General features: G+C 36.3%; 1 protein-coding gene across 2 annotated transcripts in view; it reads left to right on the plus strand.

Annotated features, from left to right (window-relative positions):
• The window catches only part of XRCC4 (X-ray repair cross complementing 4), a 159568-nt gene that overhangs the window by 3746 nt on the left and 134232 nt on the right, over positions 1-21590 (plus strand). For both annotated transcript variants that reach the window (XM_036409234.2, XM_036409237.2), the window contains exon 2: positions 15363-15511. In XM_036409234.2, the coding sequence (XP_036265127.1) occupies positions 15373-15511 (139 nt within the window). In that variant the 5' untranslated portion in view covers positions 15363-15372. The remainder of the gene's footprint in view (positions 1-15362; positions 15512-21590) is intronic.

Below are 21590 nucleotides of genomic sequence, written 5' to 3' on the forward strand. Positions count from 1 at the left end.
GTTACCATTTGAACTGTAAGCAACTTTTGGCACAATTGATCATTCTTTTTTTGATGATATATTTTCTTCACTTGATTTCCTGGACTTCACACTCTTGGTTTTTCTTTTACTTATTGTTTGTTCCTTCTCAGTCTCCCTTCAGTTAGTCCTGGTCTCTTATTATTGAAGTGCTCCAGAGTGCAGTCTTTGGTTCTCTTTTCCTCTGTCTACACTCCCTCTTGATAATATCAAGTCTTAATGACTTTAAATACCATCTGTATACTGAAGACTATCAAATTCATATTTCTTGTCCCTTCTTTTTCTGAACTCCAAACTCACATATCCAGCTTTCTACCTCTACATCTCCACTTGTTTTCTTCAAGATATTCAAACTTAAATGTCAGAAACTGAACTCTTTTACCCCACTGCCCCATCCTTTCTCATTTCAGCGGATGGCAACGCTGTACAGCCAATTGCTAAAAGTTAAATATTTGGAGTCATTCTCTACTCTCTCTTATATTCCATCCAGTCCATCAGCAAATCCTTTTGATTCTTTCTATAAAATATACTTAGAATTTGACTGTTTCCTACTATTTCTACTGTTAGTATTCTGATCATCTTTTGCTTGGGTGTCTGTCATTAGCCACTATCATTTCTTGTTTGGGTTGCAGTAATAATGTTCTATCTGGTCTCTCTGCATTCTTTAATCCTTGCTTCTCTACAGATTATTCTCATACAGTATGAGAATAGTGATACTATTAAATTTAAGTAAAAAATTGCATTAAAATGTAAGATTCTAAATGCAATATGTTATCCTAGATTGAGTCCTAGAGTAGACAAAAAAATATTAGTGGGAAAAACTGGTAAAATCTGAGTAGTTTGGAGTCCACCTAATAGTAGTGCACCAATGTTGGTTTCTTTGTTTTGATAATTGCACCATGGTAATATAAGGTGTTAATTTTAGAGGAAACTGTATGAAGGGTATATGGGGATTCTGTATTTGCAACTTTTCAGTAAATTCAGAATTATTCTCTAATAAAAAGTTTATTAAAAGCAATTGTCACATTACTTTTTTGCTTAAAAACATTTCATGTCTTCTCATTTGACAAGACTCTACATGAGCTGGTTCTCCATTACCTCTCTTACTTTATTCCTTCATATTCTCTGCCCCCTCACTCTGCTCCAGCCATACTGGCTGCCTTGTTTCGTAAGTACACTAGGCTCATTTCCATCTTAGGGCCTTTGTACTGGCTGCTTCCTCTACTTGGACTGCTTCTTCCCAGACATCCACACAACTAATTCTTTCATCTCCTTTATGTATGTGTTCAGAGATCACCTTTTCAATAAAGCCTGCCTTAATTTCCTAATTAAAATTATAGTTTTGCAGCTGATTCCCCTCTTCTCCCAGCTGGCTTCTGTGCTCCCATTTTCCTCTATCCTGTTTTATCTTCGCCTTTTACTATAGTACTTACCACCATATTCTAATACTTATTAGGTATAATTTTAATTGTTTGTCTGCTCCTATTAAAATGTGAACTTCAGAAAGGCAAGAATTTTTATCCCATTCTATTATGCCCTTTTCTAAAATACTGTTTGGGAGTATACAATATGTTTTGGTTAAATAATTAAACTTGACTGGGTATTTCAGTTTGTAAACCTTGATTTACAATTCATCCAAAACATTGAATTATTTGTTTTCATTTATCATGCTATTTCTTGCCTTCAAGCCTTTGCTCCTGCGGATTCTTCTTCCTGGAATGCCTTTATCTTTTTCCTTCCACCCCTAAATCATTTTTTTTTTTTTTTTTTACACTTTAAGATTCATATCTTAAAAGATGTAACTCAAAGAATCTTTCCTTCAGTGTCAGGCTGCTAATGTGCAGCTTTCCAGAGGAGCTCTCACCCTGCCTCTGCACTTTTGAGACTTGTAATACTTATCTTTGTGTGTTTCTGTGTCCCTGGAGAGCTGAGAATGTGGGATATCACATTCTCATCTTTGGGATATCCAAGCCTGGGTACATAGGTAATCAATCAACGTTTTAATGTATTGGCCTGACCAAAGTCACTCATCTTCGTAGCAGTAGAGTTTTGATTTCAAGCTTGGTCTCTTGAGTATAAAATCAATGCTGCATTTGCTATAGTCTGTTTCCTGTAGGAAAGGTGACCATCTTTAAAACAATAGAAGGATGGGCAATTTGTTCCCTGTCATTTGTGGAGCTGAAAATGATTAGGCTTGAGATTAAGTAATCAAAACCAAATGCTACTTGGAGGACACTCCTGAATTTGTGACTGGTTTCTTTGAGCTTTACTCACCATGCAGAAGTGACCAAACTCGAAATAAGCACAGAGCTTAATCTGTTTTTTGCTTGAGAGGATGCTTTTAGCTTTATAATTTTATCGAACAGTTAATGAGAATTTTATTGTATAAAGAAAGAACTTGCTCAATTGGAACAGAAACAAGTGCTGCTAAGAAATAAGATGCAGCCATTGTTGAAGAGACTCGAAGTCCTTACAGTACAAATATTGACATGATTTGTCAATATTTACCATAGAATTTGGAAATTTCAAAGTTCCTGTTTAAGAATATTACACTAGCATTGAATACAGTAGATGAATAATAAGGAACATGTCCAAATGAACAGTTGCTCAGAAAAAAATATATAGTATCTGTTAAATGTGGGGGCAGTTAAAAATTTAATATTTAGAAAATTATTGATGCTTTTTTGCTAATTTGTAGGTAGGTGCTTTTACAATAGAGTATATTGATATAGTTCCATATGTGGGCTTCACTTAAGTGTTTTTTAAACATGACAGCATGATTGTAATTTATAACTTTGTAAATTAGTTGTGCTATGATACTTATGTGTAAATTGATTTTTAAAAATCTTCCCTTAATATTATGTTTAGGAACCAACCTCTTCATTTTAAGCATTATTCTTATAAAAATTGGCCCAAGACATGATTTAGATATTACCTTTAGCAATTAAAAGTTTGTGCTCTGAGAATTTAGCAATATAGGAAACATATGAAGTTTCTGGCACTGGCTGGTTTGGCTCAGTGGATAAGAGTATTGGTCTGTGGACTGAAGTGAAGGGTCCTGGGTTTGATTATGATCAAGGACATGTACTTAGGTTACAGGCTCCTCCCAAGCCTGGACCCTGGTCAGGTGCATGCAGGCAGCAACCAATCGATGTGCTTCTGTCACATAGATGTTTCTGTCTTTCCCTCTCCCACTCTCTAAAAATCAATGGAAAAATATCCTCAGGTGAAGATTTAAAAATATATATATTTTTTCAAGTTTAAATGTGATAAGGAAGTTTGTTCTGGTTATCATCTAACAACTAAGACGAAAGTCTGGAGAAAAGAGTGAGTTAAGTTGCTATGTATGGCTGAATATATCACACATCAACACTGTTAAATCCCATAAGAATATCACTGTATTTGATGTAAAGTAGAAGGATGTTTGAAGCTTCTATAATGAGTCATTGGAACCACACAATCTTACATCTGTTATGCAAACTTTAGAAGAAGGTTAAACTTCATGTTTTTTTGAGTGATAGTCCTAAAAACAGTCCCAAAAGGTCATAAATTAGGGGTATTGCAACTGCACCTGTCAGTGTTTTTCTTTTTTGATAGCAAAAATTGATAGATTTAACTTAGCAATTTAATCATTTAAGCACATAATGTCATGTTTATATTGTGAAGAATGGATGCAAAGTTCATTTGAGGTCAGATATTCTGTTAGAAGCTATACACTATTTGTTTCTATAAACATGATAATACAAATTGATAAACATGAAAATACAAATTTGCTTAGAATTTCATTAAAGCTTTTAACCTATTTTCATTATATTAAAGATGGAAGAGAAGACAGTTTTAAAATTTAAATTGGTTGAATCTCTCTTTTAGAGAGAATTTGCCAACATTTTGATTTAAGATGTTAAGTTTTAAGGAGAAAATACTAGACTTATTAATTAGTGACTTTTAAAATCTAGAAAACTTCTTTTATTTTTTGGCATGTAACCAAGACTTGAACCTGTGCTTTGAACAGAGATACGATATTCTTCTAGAATTATTAGGGCCTTGTTCAAAATATTCATGTGTTTATTATATAGCAACTAGAGGCCCAGTGCTTGAATTCGTGCACAAGTGGGGTCCCTATAGGTGGTCTGTAGGGATCGGGCCAAAACCCGCAGTCCAAAGCCATCTGCAGCTCCTGTTCGCCACTCCCACTCATCCCGGCTCCACTGTGCCTGCCGCGGGCTTGTGCCCAATGAGTCCCGATTGGGAGAGGCTCACACTGCCAATAGCAGAGCTCTCCATACATGAGCCCTGCACCTGGTGCCATCCCAAGGGGAATGGCCTTCAGGATCAGGCTGAAACAGGCTCTCTGACATCCCCTGAGGGGTCCCAGATTGTGAGAGGCACAGACCAGGCTCAGGGGCCCCCTGGGTGCATGATGGAGCCAGGGAGGGACTGCTGGAGGGCTCCAGGGCATGTCTGGCCCATCTTGCTCAGTCCCAATTGGTTGGATCCCCATAGCAAGCTAACCTACTGGTCGGAGCACTGCCCCCTGTTGGTCAGTGCACGTCATAGCTAGCAGTTGAGCAGTCTTAGCATATCATTAGCATATTATGCTTTGATTGGTGGTTCAGTTGTTCTGCCAATTGGTCTATTTGCATATTACCCTTTTATTATATAAGATGAAAAAAGTTGTCCAGTGTTTTGGAAATGTCATATGAGAGTGTAAGCATAGTAAGTTTAAAATGTAAAATTTCCTGTTATTGAATACTGTGTTTCCCAAAGTGTATGGTGCATACATAGCACTGATGGAATATGCACAGTCACTTACTTCCAGCTGTCTTGCAGGTAGCATGAGATAATTTAGGTTAAGAAAATTAAATGATTTGCTGAAGCCCACACAACATTTGCATCATCTTATTTTGTGTGTCCCTGAACTAATTATTGTCATTTAGTTAATTTTACTACTTTTGTCCTTTAACTTTTATATTCGCTTCATAAGTGAGTGATCTATCTTTGCTATATATTTACCTTTTTATAGTGAGATTTTTACTTTTGTATGCTTTTTGCTTTAATTTGTGTCATTTCTTTTTTGTAAGGCTGGTTTAGTGGTGATGTATTCTTTTAGCTTTTGTTTATTTGAAGAACTTTTAATCTCTTCAACTCTTAATGATAAACTTGCAGCTAGAGAATTAATTCTTTGTTGGAAGTTTTTTTCTTTCAGCACTTGAATATGTTATGCCACTCAACTCTGGCCTGTGGAGTTTCAGCTGAAAAATCTGCTGATAGCCTTAAGGAGTTTCCTTTGTATACAACAAGTTGTTTTTCTTTTGCTGCTTTTAAGATTGTCATATAGTATATACTAGAGGCTCGGCATGCAAAAATTCATGCACTAGGTGGGTCGGGAGGGGGCTTAGCCCAGCCTGCACTGTCTTGCAGTCTGGAACCCCTCAGGGAATATCCACCTGCCGGGAGCAGGCCTAAGCTGGCAGTCAGACATCCCTCTGGCATCCTGGAAGCCCCCGTGGGATGTCTGACTGACAGCTTAGGCTCGCTCCCTATAGGGAGCAGGTCTAAGCCGCAGTCGGACGTCCTTAGCACTTCGGAGGAGGACGGAGAGGCTCCCACCACCACCGCTGTTGCACTTGCGGCTGTCAGCCTGGATTGTGGCTGAGCGGAGTTCCCCCTTTGGAGCACACTGACCTCCACCAGAGGGCAGCTCCTGTGTTGACCATCTGTCCCCTGCTGGTCAGTGTGTGTCATAGTGACCGGCTGTTCGCAGTTGTTCTGTTGTTTGGGTCAATGTGCATATTACCCTTTTATTATATAGAATATGGTTTGATACTATTCATGGTTTCAGGCATCCAAGGGGAAGGGTTCCCCATGGATAAGGGGGCTTTAAACCTGACCAACATATCTCCTGGAGGCATTAGGATTTTTACTCTCGCTTTAAATGTACAAGGCTTGATTTAAATTTTAGAAGTTCAAAGTTTCAGTTCAGTTTGGGAATGTATATTCCGAGCAGACTTAGAATTAAATCTTTGCTTCTATCTTGGAGCCTCTTCCCAATAGAGTTGTCCAAAATATATTCAGAGATGTGGTTGAAATTTCAGCATAGGAAGTATGTAATTATTCATCCAATTAGGAATGTAATCTGCATGCACTGTTTATTACTATTATTTCAACCATGTAAAATTGCCATTCTTTGTGGGTTAAAATTTGTTAAATACTGACAATTTCATATGGTTCTCAAATATTTTTGTATGGATGAATTAGGTAGGATTAACTTTCATTTGTACCCCAATATTATCATTCATTTCCTTGTTTGCTATTAGAAAATAGGAAGATAAATGGATGCAGTTTTAAATCAATGTTGGGTTTGTGAATGAAAAAAAGTACAGTGCAAGTCTTGTTCCTTTTCCACACAACTGCCTTTAGTTACATTTCAGTTCTGAGCAGCATATTTTTTCATGTAGAAAAGATTATAAGCATAACTGATGGTGTTTCATAAGAATATCCTAACTTTTCTGAAAGTAAAATCTGAGAGAAGTGTCAAGATTTTGAAGCTTAAGAAATCATAAATATTGAATTCTTAATGAGAAAAGACTGTTGCTTAATAATGCCATATTTCAGGTACTATGATATCTTTACTTCTGTTAAGTGTCATTCTCACATGAAACTGCAATTAGAACTGAAGTGTTCTTGTGAAAGTTTCTAAAATGCTAAGTATACTCATTCATCTGCCCTCATTATTTGTAATCAAGAGTGTCCTTTTGATAAATATAAACAATTCATAGTCTTGGAACTTTTGGTCAAATTTTAAGGGCATTTGGAATCCTATACATTAGGTTTAATGTGGGAAATTTATTTAGGCTATTTTATTGTTTTTAAATACTTCCATAAGTAAGAGAAAAGAATGAAGAGGAAGTTAAATTTAAATGACTCACTGAAACTAATGCTTATTAATGGCATTTGTAAAAGATTTAGCAGAGGAAATGAACAGTAAATATGATATTTGAAATGGCAGCAGCTGGCATTCCACAGTTATGAGAGATAATTGAGAATGGACTATGACCTATTTTTTTAGACTTATTTTATATTTCTAATATTTTACTTATGAAGCATCATATTGTTAACATAATGTCTTCTTTGAACATCAGCTATGTAGTATGAGTTTTGAATAAGATTATGCCCACAGTCTTAACTATATTTTACTCTTACTTAACGTCAATCAACCATTCTAATTTGCTTTGGGTTAGGGGTTTCCTAACCCTATAGGAATATAGAACTTTCAATATTAAAATCAATAATATCTCAGCTGAACCTGGGAAGATGGTCACTTTGTTTTCATTTTCAAACTTAATAGAATGGAGATAATCCTACCATGATTAGAAAGTGACTATTTCATAGTCCTTACATACTTTACCCTTAAAATTTAGAAAATTCTAATTTGAAAAGATTACTTCAGGAAAGCATTTCTTTTAAGTAAGGTTAGTGTGATATTTTTGTTTTAATTGCTTTCGAAATATAAAGGTAAATTGGTTTTATGGTCATTTCTTCAAAACAAAACTTTAATGTTAGATAACATCAACTAGCAAGTTGACATGCTATTAATAATGAAAATGCTAGGAATAATTAAAATATTGCATATGAGAATTTTGACAAGATATATACAAATAGTCAATTTTTAAAAAATATTAAATAGGGAAATAGTCCTCTACATTTAGTTTTCCTGAATTATTGTATGATGTTTGCCTTATCACAAGTAAATAGCTCAATATTTGTTGCCTTATCACAAGTAAATAGCTTAATATTTGTTGCCTAAATCTTTCTTTTTTTTTAAAAAATCTAACAACTAGAGGACCAGTGTACGAAATTTGTGAACTCATGGGGTCCCTCAGCCCGGCCTGCACCCTCTCGTAGTTTGGGAGCCCTTGTGGGATGTCTGACTGATGGCTTAGGCTGGAGTCCCAAAGGGAGTGAGCCTAAGCTGTCAGTTGGATATCTTAGTACTACCATGGAGGCAAGAGAGGCCCTTGCCACCTGCTGCGCATGCCAGCCATAAGCCCAGCTCAGAGCTTTTGTCTGAGCAGTGCTCCCCCTCTGGGAGTGCACTGACCACTAGGGGGCAGCTCCTGCATTGAGCGTCTGCCCCCCCTGGTGGTCATTACGTGTCATAGCAGTCAGTTGTTCTGCAGTCCAGTCAATTTGCATATTAGCTTTTTATTATATAGGATTATATATGGTCATACCCTTGAATTTTTAAAATGTGATGGAGTTAAAAAAAATTTATCAGCACACTTTTGATATGCAATTTACCTATTTTTTTTCTTTTTTGTTGTTAATCCTCACCAAGGATATTTTGTCATTGATTTTTAGAGAGAGAATGGAAGGGTGGGAGGAGACAGGGAGAAACATTGCTGTGAGAGAGACAATCCATTACTTGCCTCCAGCAAGTCCCAATAGGACCTGGGCTAGAGCCTGCAACCGAGGTTCCTACCCTGGACTGGAATCGAACCCTTCAGTCTGGGGGCCTGTGCTCTATCCACTGAGCCAAACTGGCTGGGGCTCTTCTTCTCCTCGAACAAAAACATAAGGTCAGACAAAATAATGTGATCAGTAATCTAATTACAGACTACTAACAGCATGCACTCTGTGCTAATCTTTATTCCGAACTCACTTTAGGTATCAGCCTACTTTTCTCAACAAGGGGGCACTTAAGTTTAATTGCTTCATTAGAAACATGCATTTAGCCCTTTCTGATCTGTAAGTACAACTCCTTGGCATAGCTGCAGAAGTTTGAACACCTGCAGCCCAAGCAGCTTGAAAAGAAACCACAACTTACTATGCAGGAAACTGAAAGAGGCTCAAGTTCCAAATAGTATTATCAATGATACAGTGTTGTCACTAACTTGAGCTGACCTAAGAGAGTTGGCTTCTGCACTGCTCCTTATCAGCATCCAAAAGGGCATACAAAATTCTTTGTAAACTAATTTAAAAAGTGTCTTGTTTATTCAGAGGCAACTGTGAATGGTGTTTGTTCAGAGTGTAGATCACATCAATTGCATACCAGCCAACAACTTATTTCTCTTCTAAGAGAGAAGCCAAGTATCAAAGACACAAAGTACTAAAGATAAGCCTCTCAATTCTCAACTGTTCTGAGCCTCAATAAAGCTACTGATGTACAAATTGGGGTGGGACCTAACTGTTTCCACCTGCAGGCTTGTGTTAGATCCTTGGCTCTGGCTGGGAGAGGTACTGATACTAGACTGACCTTTAGTACCCCTAGAAAACAGAGTCTGGGCTTTCTTACGGCCTAATCAATCAGTCCCTTTGAAAAGGATCGCACCACTTTTCTTCAAGTAGTCTTTGGGCAAAAAAACCAAAACTCCTATGATTGACTATTTTTATTTACATGCCTGGTGAAAGCAAAGAGGCAGTTGACTTGTTCATACTGAATCTTAAAAGTTAATCCAAGTCAATCTTTTTTTTCTTTCTTTCTGTTGTTCATAGGTATTTTGTATTTGTTAATTAATGAGAGGATGTCCTCAGTAAATCAGTAAAATAATGAAGTACTTTATTTATTAGGAAATAGCGTTTTATTAGGAAATTAGGATTCAGTTTATGAAGAAAACATTTCTGAGGCTACTTACACAAAATATTTATAGAAAACTGAGCTATCACATATGGCTATCAATATATTAAGTGCTTAAACTCAGCTCATATGTAGCATCCATGGTTTCAAATCTGAGTTTACTAAAATAATAGAATCTTTGAAATGATATTAATTTGTTTTTGTGATGAGTACCTAGAGTTAATCAGAAAATTGGAAAATATTTGAAAGATTAATAATTCAAAGCTGTTGCTAAAACTAATCTAATTCTTAAATATCTTTTTAAGATTATTGAAATTAAAGCCCTTTGTGTAATTGTGAGTAGGATGAGTTACTGGTGGGCATTTGGAATATTGAATTTTAAGTTAATTTATCTCTATAATTTAAAATTTGTTACTTGTTTCAAATATGGTAAAAAAATAGCAGTGAAACCAACTCTGTTTTAGTGAAGTAATTCTAAATATTGTGTTTTCCTTTCACAAAGTTACATTCATTGCCTGCAGTAGCTGTGGTTCATGAGGCACATTTAAGAATAAATAATTTGTGTAAGTGTATGTGTTTGTATATAAATTTTGTAGAGGCAAAATGTGGCCTTCATAAGTAGTTAATATTACCCTCCTTTCCCCCATTAGAATTGTGTAAGTTTCTATGTGTCTTTTTCAATGATTGGCTTAAGAAAACAGTAACACACATTTTCCAGTAGTTTTCAAATTTAAGGATTATGGAGCATGTGAGTAATTCACTGCATGTTAAGTGTATTAACTAATTGATCTAAAAGCATTATTCCCAAATGGGTAATGCACTTCAGAATTAAGCACATATAGGCAATAATGGCCTTGATGTAGGAAAAATTTGGACTAAATGAAATATTTAAAAATTATTATATATATTTAGTGATTTTGATGTTAGTATTACAAATTTACATATGTTTGAAATGACAACTGCTTAATTGAGATGACTGAAGTATGAATATTTTATAATTTTGTTTTTTACTGGGAAGATTAATATTTTTCTGAATAAATTTAGGTAGAAATTAAGAATTACTTCTGATTCATCAATTTGAAGTATTATGGACTCTTAATTTTAGATATTTTTCTCTTTATTATGAAACTTTCTTGACTTCCTTGTATAACTTTAACATTCTACTATTAAGCATCTTTTCCACTTCCAAAAGACAGAGATCTATAGTAAACTAGTGTTGTTTTGTGAGGAGTTGACAGAGTGAGTTGTTTTTATTTTTATATTCATTGTTAATTAGAAAAATATGATGCTTCATTTATAAGAACATAATAGTTTTAAATTGAAAAAGGAAAGTAGAAGTTCTGATGTAAAAATTTGCTTTTATTAAAATGTAGTCAGTTGTCAATGAAATGTCAATAATTTATTTTTGGATTTTTGTAGCATGCTATATTTATTGGTCATAAAAATTCGAAGCAAATTATATTCTTCTCCCCAAATAAAAGGTTACAGAATATCCTTTTATCTTTTTTAGGATCATCTAGTCAGAGATTCATGCTATGTAATTAAAAGATAATTCTCTTTAGTTTTCTAGCTATGAAGTTTGTGCTTTATTCCTGGATTTGACTTTTTATCATGTTTATTCTTTGCATATTTGTAATTTAGGCCATTTCTTTAGTTTTATTTTTTTGCTTCTACAGCTTATACATCCAATGAAGAGACACGGTCAAAGGATATTCTAGTATTAGAAAAATGTGATTTCCTTTGAACTAAATAAAATGCGTCATATTATAGTCTGGTAAGTTTGAGGTCAGCAGGGCAAGATTCTAGAATGAATTTCCAGAAGAATGGTTTTTTCACACACAAACAAAAAAATACAAAATGAGAGTGAATCACTAAAAAAAGTCTCAAGTCTTAATTTATTCTCCTTTTAAAAACAGAGTATTGCTAGACTTGTGGAGTAGGTAGGTTTTACAAAGGATTTCCCTGGATCCTTGTGATTTAAATGGAGATAACAGCAATATACCTACTGAGTATTGATTGATGTCTATGAGAGGCTTGTTTCTTATTATAAGCCACAGATGTCTATGCTCAAGCTTGTCTTGATAAAATTTTACATAAGTTATTTTAATACTTAGGAGGAAGGTTTATTAAATTTCTAAATGGCAAGATCAGGAAGATATTATAATATGTTGGATCATAGTAACGGAATCATTATTCAATGTAAACTTGATAAGCCAAATATCTTCTATCATATAAAAGGCTAATATGCAGTGTCCCTTTGGGAGTTCGACCAGGAGTTCAATCGCTTGCTATGATGTACGCTGACCACCAGGGGGCAGCGCAGAATGCAGGAAGGAACTGGCCAGTAGCGGGAAGGCCATGATTGACCCGGATCACCGGCTAGGCCTTGGGACCCTATGTGTACACAAAATTTGTGCACTGGGCCTCTAGTAAAACATAAAATTGCACTCCTGCAGAAACAAAGAAACAATATTGAATCTTATATACATATTCAGTCACATGATTGAAGATGAAGGAGATTCAGCAGTGCAGTCAGGGAAGGATAGTCTTTAATAAATAGTACTGGATCAATTTGATATCCATGTGAAAAAACTATATATTTTGACTCCTCCTGGATACAATGCACAGAAATCAATTGCAGATCTAAATGTGAGAGATAAAATTATAAAGCTTTGAGATAGCCGTAGGAGAATATCTTAGTGCCCAAAGAGTTCTAAAGCAGAACACAAAAAGTATTTCCATAAATATTTTGGTAAATTGTAACTTCATTAAAATTAAGAACATTTCATGCAAAGATACCATTATGGGAATGAAAAGGTAACTTGCAGAGTTGAAGATATTCACAGTACATCCTGTATAATAATATGCAACTTGTCCCCTTGGATGGTTGTTCGACTGGGAGTTTGTTCACTATGATGTGTGTCAACCACTTGGAATGGTGTAGAACATGGCAGGTGCTGGTGATGTGGTTCTGGCAGCAGGTGGCAGTGGAGGTGCTGCTGGCCCAGATGGGTCTCAATGAGAGGGGGATTCTGGCAGGATGGTGGGACAGGTGAGTGGGCTGCACTAGGCCAAGGCTGGTGCGAGTGGGGCCCAATTGCAGCGACCAGTGGCAGCGGTGGGTTGCAGGGCCGCTGCCTGGCTTCTAAGCACTGAGGGAGCCAGTGGGGGACCAGGCCCTGATCAATCATCCGGTGGGGGTGGTAAAGCAGGTGAGGGGGTGGCACCAGACCATGGTGGGCTGCCAGACAGGGCTGCAGGGTTGTGGGGCTGCAAGGCCGGGAGCATGAGCAGGGACTGCGAGCCTGGGGGTACAAGCTGGGACCAGATTCCCGCAGGCCACCCCGAGGGACCTCACCTGTGCACAAATTTGTGCATCAGGCCTCTAGTATATTTATAAAAGGATTAATACCCACAATATAAAGAACAAATAAAGAAAAAACAAGGACATCAATAAGAAAAAGACAACTAAACAGATGCTGCACAAAACTTGATATTCAGATGCCCAATAAATATATAAAAAGTACACAATATTATTTCTCATCTGGGAATAATAATTAAAACCATAATATACTGCATACATATTAAAATGGCTAAAATTAAAAAGATGAGAAATGTTTGCAAGGATGTCAAGCAAGCTTTCTAATACCAAGTATATATTGGCACAAACCTTTTAGAAAATTTTTGTCAGTATAGTACTAAAACTGACCATATGTATATACGCTGTGGGTGTTTGCTAGAATGTTTATGGCAGCACTCTTTGTGATAGCCAAAACCTGGAATGTATTCAAATATCTATCACTAGTAGAATGGATCAACAAATTATACTATACATAATGGAATAGTATACATGATCTTCATACAACTCTTAAGAAATATGCATAAATTTCTCAAATATAATTTTGAGTAAAAGAAGCCAGACAGAAAATATAATATGCCATGTGTTTATAATAAAAGTGTGATATGCTAATTAGATCGGGCATCCTTCCGGACAAAGCTGTGTGGGGTTGTGAGGGAAGTCTGGGTCCCAGGTGCCTGCTGTTGGCCAGAGGCTAGGAAGCCCCAGTCCCGGGTGCCAGAGGGAAACCAGTGCTGGCAGTAGGGGAAACGAAGGCCTACTCTTGCACAAATTTTGTGCATAGGGCCTCTAGTCTTTTACACTAATAAAAGAGAAACATGCAAATTGACCATCCCTTCGCCACAACCATCAGCCAATCAGGAGTGAGTATGCAAATTAACCCAACAAAGATGGTGGTTAATTTGCATGTGCAGGCGTGGAGCGAAGACTGAAGACGGCATAGAAGGAAGCCAAGTACTGCAGAAGGGAGCAAGGTGGCAGAGAAGGGAACAAGGCAGCAGAGATGGTAGAGAGCAAGGCAGTGGAGAAGGAAGCGAAGCCCGCTGGCAGATTTCACTTCCTTCGCTACTTGGCTCTGTCTATTGGAAGCCCTATTCTTTCAGGAATAGGCCCAAGAAAGATCTATTCTTGCAGGAATCTTCCTGCAATGGGCCTCTATTATATATATAAAAGCCTAATTGACCAAACAACTGAACAACCAGAATGACTGGTCAACCAGTTGCTATGATACACCCTGACCACCAAGGGAAAGATGCTTAACGCAGGAGCTATCCCCTGGTGGTCAGTGTGCTTCCACAGTGGGAGTGCTGCTCAGCTGACTGACCCATCCTGGTGACCCACCAGCCCAGTGGTAGACACTCCATCATTAGTCCTGCAGGCCCAATCTCTGGAGAATGGGGCAGGCACTGACAGACCAGCACCGTGGGCACCATCCTGACAGTGCTCTTGGCCTCCTGGAAATCAGTGTTGGGCAGCTGCTTCCTCTCCCTAGATGCTCCTCAGGGTGGCTTCCAGCAACCAGTGCGAATGTCAGTGGGACGGATCTGGATCCCAGGCCGGCAAGGGCATTCCACCACCTGCCCATAGGGCTGATTGCGTCCTGTCGGGACCCCACTCATGCACGAATTTGTGCACTGGGCCTCTAGTGGGGATCAAGCCCACAACTTGGGCATGTGCCCTTGATCGGAATCGAACCTGGGACTCTTCATTCCACAGGCTGATGCTCTGTCTACTGAGCCAAACCTGGTAGGGCAGATGGTAATATTCTTGATTTAGATATTGCTTACATGGATTTGCTCAACATTATATTCATAAAGTTGTATTTTTATATGTATACTTTTCCCTGTATATAATACTTCAATCCAAACTTTATAAACACAAAAAATTGTTTATTGGTTTTAAGTTTAAATACTTCCATATAATACATCTCTATTAAAAGGTATTCCTGTCTCAGGGGACCAAGTGAGTCACTGAGCTTGGTAACTTCTTTCCTGGGGAAGGCATGACTGACTTGGTACTACCAACTTTTGATTCTAAAAGTTTCTTTTCTTAATCTTTGTTCTTATTGCCTGTTTTAAATAATTTCAAGTAGTCTTTCTCAGACAGAGAAAGAGGCTATTGGATCTTGTAGAAAATTTACTCTTCATATTGGAGATAGTAATTTTTATTTAGCTTCATGATTTGGGCAAATCATTCGCCATTAATGGGCCTCCGCTTTTCATATCTATAAAAATAGTGAATCAGGATTGAACAGAACTGATTGAGTTTAGTGGTTGGCTAACTATTACAGTTTTGTTTTGTTGTTAACTTATTTTCTTGTTGCTATAGCTGAGAAACCAATACAGAAAGCATTGCTATTTGATAGTCATAATTTCTTGCTAAAATATTAATTTTATTCTTATATGATAGGTGATCAGAAATGGAGAAAAAAGTAATCAGAATCTGCCTTGCTTCTGAACCTGATAGAATTCACTTTCTACAAGTCAGTTGGGAAAAAACACTTGGATCTGGCTTTGCTGTTACACTTACTGATGGCCAGACAGCATGGACCGGGACAGGTAATATAAAAAGTAAAATTTCAGTAAGCATCTATTTTTCAGTTGTCAGTGATAGTTCAAATTAAAGTGTGTGTGTGTTTTTTTTAATGGGTGTTGGATATAATTAATATTGTTGCTTTTACTTGTTATTGATATCTCAGTTGTATACAGATTTGTATTGGATTTAACGCCATTTTGTATAATTAATATTTATAGAAGGATAGAGAAATAAGAGTCTGCAAATTCTGGTTACCATTTGAGCCTTAGTATTTGAATTTGGTTGGACTTTTAAATGACATATTTATACCAAACGATGTGTTGGTTTGGTGGAGTAGAGTAGTGGTGCTTTTCTTTTTATGTTATATTAGTAGTCCGGTGCTTGAATTTGTGAACATTGAAATGTGAGTAATTAGAAGAAATATTTTAATATTGCTATTCTCCATTTCTCTATAATATAAGTGTTAACCAAATTCATGATCAACAATGACAGATCTAAACATGCATGCACTTGGCGCCAGCGAGAGCTTTATATGTATCGCACATGCGTGAGCCAACTTAACTATATATATATATATATATATATATATATATATATATATATATATATATATAAACTTGCTTAATTAGATCTGCTTTATGACTTAGCTAAACTTTTTCCAGCCCGGTGAAGCACCCAACTTCTCTTTCATGTAATTGTCAGAAACACAGCAGTAAATATTAACACAGAGCAGATTATTATTGTAGATCACACAGGGAGAACAAAGGGTAAAATATTTCACTGCAGCAGTGTTTATCTATATTCTGCGCAGTGAAAAAACTGAAGTTATTTTCAAGGTCCACCATTTCTTCTTTTCAGTTGGGTCAAGTTTCTAAGCTTTCTAAATCTGTTTTCCAGCTAATGAAAAGAAAATAGTATTCCACTGAGTCTCCTATCTATCTGCTCCAGGACTTCTGTGAGGATCAAATTAGTTGAGGCACTTGAAAATGCTTCACAGACATTTGGTAAAATGTTCCCACCTGGCTGTGAAGCAATTCATGTTCTTGGGCTGAAGAAACTCCAAGGAGGCTAGTCACTAGGGAGAGGAAACCAGGAGTTGCTATGTGATGTCATTACCGAGACAGACACTTAGCATATTACCCTTTGTATATGTATGTATCTATATACTTTATATACTCACATACTCACATTAAATTATTTTCTTATGAACATATATCACCTTTTTAACAAAACAAAACAGAACTTATAGCCTAAAGGTTTATAATGAATGGTTTAAACCTATATATTGGATTTGGGCAATTAGTATGTGAAATAGACGATTGAGTTATTTATTTATCCTCATTGATTGGTTGCCTCTCACATACTCCCCAACTGGGGCCATGAATCAAATGTGCAACCAAGGTACATGCATGCCCTTAACCAGAATTGAACCCAAGATCCTTTGGTGCTTACACCCAAGCTCTAACCACTGAGCACATGAGCTAGGGACTCTTGATTATTTTTATCTTTGGTGATAATCTTTTTAAAAAGGCTAATGGCCCTGAAATAATTTATGGAACATGGCACATATAATATTAGAAATCTAGAATTACGTTTTACTTATATAACAAAGTTTTAACACTCCTCTAAAGCATTAATCAAAAGATTTTAAGAACTATTTTGATAGCTATGCAACAGTCATTTCTATAGTTGTGAATGATGTTTTAGGTAAAATAATTTTATCATGTTAATTTACATACTATTACTATCTTCTATCAACTTTTGCAATACTTCTCTAACATACTATATCATCTTTTAAAATTAGTGTCACAAATGTTAGATATCAAACTTCTGGGTACTTGTTGGGTTGGCTTCCTGTACTAAACAAAGTTTCAAACAGAAAATTTTCCAGTGCATTGGTCACTTTCTATTCAAAGATATCTAATAAAGTTTTAAATCTCACATATGTTTTATACTTTTATTATTCATTTCTATTTTCTTGTTTAAATTTTGGGGACAAAATATGAAAACCCAATAATATAACATTGTTTCCATGTTTATTTAAGGCTTATTACATAAATATAATTTGGTTTACAGATAGACAATAATATGATTGAGAACATTGAAACAATTAAATAATTGAAACATGAAAATGGATTTCCTTCCTATACCTCATCCTGCTTTTTGTACAACTTTTTGGTTGCTGCAACCTTCAATTTGAATAATTTTTTTCTCTTTTTATTTGAGTGAAATTAAAAGGATGTGGGGTTCTTTTTAATCTCCCACACACTAAACTCACTGATTTCTTTTCCATTAGCAATGTTTTATCTAATGAATGTTTTGGGGGTCTAATTATCTTGTGGTCTATCATCACTTCACCATTATAGGGGGGTAATATCACAGGGTTAAGTCACAAAGTGGGCTAATGATCGATGGCTGTTATGTGACTTTTATAAGAGTTACAGACAGCAGTAAAAAACTTATGTACTCATCTCTGGAATAGTTTAAATTTCATTGAAGAGTAAATTAAATTATAGTAATTCTTTTATTATCATAATTATATCCACTTATACTTGTCCTAAACATTAATATTTGGTGACCTATATGGAGATTATGTGGCAGGGCTCAGTGGAAAAGAATTTTTAATGAATGGGATAGTAAAGTGGGGCCATGTTAGTTCGTTATTCATAAGAATCCAAAGGAAAGAATTTTCTTTCCTTACTTACATTTTCACCTACCCATACACAGTGAGAAAGTGATACCTGCTTGGCTTTTACCTGTCTGAAAAAAATTTCCATATCCTTGCTGAGTTTTATTATTTCCGTGGCTTTTAATCCTGGTCACTGAAGCACTGGAGTATTGAATGCTTACAGCTGTGCTCCTTCCAGATAGTCTTAGCACAAAATTCGAAACTGGTAGCTAAGCTGTTGTTTTTTTAAGATTGAAATTCTAAATAGGCAGTGAAAATTTCACATTTGTTGTTATAGGACATGTTCAAATAAAATTTTTTAAAAAACTGGTCCCTTTTTATTAAGCAAGTTTTGAAAGGATGAGTGTACTAGTAACTAGAAAGATAAAACTGACGAACGAAATAGAAACAGGTATGGTTACACAGAACAGACTGACAGCTGTCAGAGGCAAGGGGTTTGTTGAGAGGCTGGATGAAAGAAGGTGAAAGGATTAAGCATGAAAGCATATATGAATTTTTTTTAAAATATATTTTTTATTGATTTTGTACAGAGAGGAAGGGAGAGAGATAGAGAGTTAGAAACATCCATGAGAGAGAATCATCGATCAGCTGCCTCTTGCACACCCCCTACTGGGGATATGCCCGTAACCAAGGTACATGCCCTTGACCGGAATTGAACCTGGGACCCTTCAGTCCCCAAGCCGACGCTCTATCCATTGAGCCAAACCGGTCTCGGCCATATATGTATTTGTATATGTATAACACATAGACACAGGCAACAGTGTATAGTGATAGCCAGAAAGAAAGGGGAGGTGAGGATAGGTCGAGGTGGACACAGCAGGGATAAATGGGGACCAAGCTTTGTCTGGTGTTGCTCAGTGGTTAAAGGATCTGCCCAAGCAATGAAGGGTTGCGGGTTTAATTCTATGTGGAAGGCAGCCAATCCACATGTCTCTCATGTCATGTTTCTCTCTCTCTCTCTTTCTCTATCTCTCTCTTTCCCTCCTCTTTTTACTCCTCTTCCCCCTCCCTCCCTCCTACCTCTCTAAAAATCAATGGGAAAAAAATATCCTCAGGTGAGGATTAACAGGAAAAATAAATGGAGAACAAAGGAGACTTTGCTTTGGGTGATTGGTATACACTGTAGTGTGTAGATGATTTTTTGTTGAGCTGTATACTTGAAATATATGGGGTTTTGTGAACCAGTGTCATTCCAATAAGTTCAGTTAAGAAAAAGAAAGATAATTTTCTTTTGTATGTTTTTTTTCTTCTTTAAAATGAGATATTCCATAATAATCAATGCAGCATTCACAGATGGGGTAACATAAGATGATATCTGAATCAATAAATTATACTAAATATTTTCAGATAGTTTTCATTTTAATGAAGTATAGAATGCTTTTAACTATGTTTTATCAATGAGAATCTATTTTTCTTTTTTTGTGTTTTATACGTTTGTCAATAGCTGCATTAAAGATGGCTTCTACAGATTTTTATTTCTCTTGTGAATTAATTGCAACTCTTTAAAATTATCCAGTCACAAAATATGAAATTATTGGGAGCCTAGTGCACAAAATTCATGCATGGGAAGGGTCCCTAGGCCTAGCCAGTGATCAGGGCTGATCTGTGGGGTGACTGGCAGCGAGATCAGTGGGGGAGGAGCCCTGCTGGCACCTGCCTTGGCTGGCCTGGAGCTTGCAGGCTGGAGGCAGATCCTGTGTTGAGCACCTGCTTCCTGGTCATCAGTGTGCATCATAGCGACCATTTGTTCTGCCATTTGGTCTTTTTGCATATTATGCTTTTATTATATAGGATTCCTCAATTAGAAAGCATTTATCTTCTTATTTGTATATTGTTTCCGAAGGGCTAATAGGGTATTTAAAGGTGAATAGATTTGATAGTGATGATCATCTTAAATATGCATCTGTTTCAGAGAGAAAAAATATGTGAAAATATTTTAGAAACTGTAAAAATCACAAAAGAATATAAGATATTTTTATTCTTACCTGTCTTCAAAGGCTGCGTTGAGACTCTTTTCAATATTAGACTTATTATCAAAAACTGCTCATTAAATATATATGGATTGCTTCCTTATTGCCTGTCATGGGACTTCCAGATACTTGTTAGCACACAGACGAACATTATGAAAACCTCTTGTATTTTCACGGATTCTTTTATCAAGAGTTCATTGTTTTCTGTAATACTTCATATTAATGTTTCTTAGTATCATGGAAGAAGATAGTTTATCCCACATCTCATATCTCTGCCTCATGTCCAAATAGAACAACCAGAGAGACATAAATATGAATTGTAGATTCACCGCTTACTGACTCCATGATCCCAGACTATTACTTGATCTCGTTGAGCCTCAATTTTCTCCTTTGTAAAATGAAAATAATGTCTATCTTTCAGTGTTATGAGGAATGGGATAAATAAATGTAACCTTTAAGTGTAAAAATATAGAACCGATGGTCTTGCATCTTTGAGGTAGCTTAAGCAGATACGGAAAACTACCCAATTACACACTCATTCCAAACAAATGTGGATTAAACCTTGTAATTTGAAAAGCAGACAGATACAAGATCTATCGCAACATTTGAAATGTAAGAAAGAGGAATCCCCAGGTGCCAGATATGTGGAGATAGCTGAAAACCAGAGTGGTTAATGGCAACAAAAGCTTGACTATATAGGTTCATTGAATATCTGAACTACATATGTCTAGATGTCTGTGATTGTAATATTTGAGTGTGATATGATATTAAGACTGCAGGCCTCTTAAGGAATTGGAGCTGGGCTCTTTATATAAAGAAAGAAATTTGGAAATGTTATCATGTTAATGAAGTCATCTTGAAAAAAAACAACAAAAAACCCACTCAAACTATACTCTAGTTGGGGATGCAGCACAGAATCAGTCAAGAGATAAAATGAATAACCCAACAAAAATAAGAACCTGAAGCCTGGTTATGTTTGGGTGGGAGGGTTTAAATTTGAATTATTTGTCTCACATGAAGAAACCAAGTTAAGAAATTAATTTTCAAAATTGGTCCAGAACAGTGACATCCGTAGGGACTGACTCGAAGGCGGCAAACCAACAGTTTTATTCAGTACCACCTGTACTGCCCAGAGCTCTATATGCTCTGGCTATAGGAGAGTCATGCTTAAACATGGCCATGCATTTTTCCATGCAGGAAAGTAGAAAAGCATATTGAGAATGTGTAAGCAGATAGAAGAAATGGAATTTGTACCCAGGAAATATGCATAAAGACTGATATGAAAGACAGTTAAGTATTTTTAAAGACTTCAAATACTTAAAAGGAATGTGTTACTAAAACCAGATTATGACAAAGAAACAGTATCCAAAATTGAAAATATATTTATTGAGCCGAAACCGGTTTGGCTCAGTGGTAGAGCGCCGGTCTGCGGACTGAAGAGTC

Source organism: Pipistrellus kuhlii, unplaced genomic scaffold (assembly GCF_014108245.1).
Source record: "Pipistrellus kuhlii isolate mPipKuh1 unplaced genomic scaffold, mPipKuh1.p scaffold_m20_p_4, whole genome shotgun sequence".
Classification (NCBI taxonomy): domain Eukaryota; kingdom Metazoa; phylum Chordata; class Mammalia; order Chiroptera; family Vespertilionidae; genus Pipistrellus; species Pipistrellus kuhlii.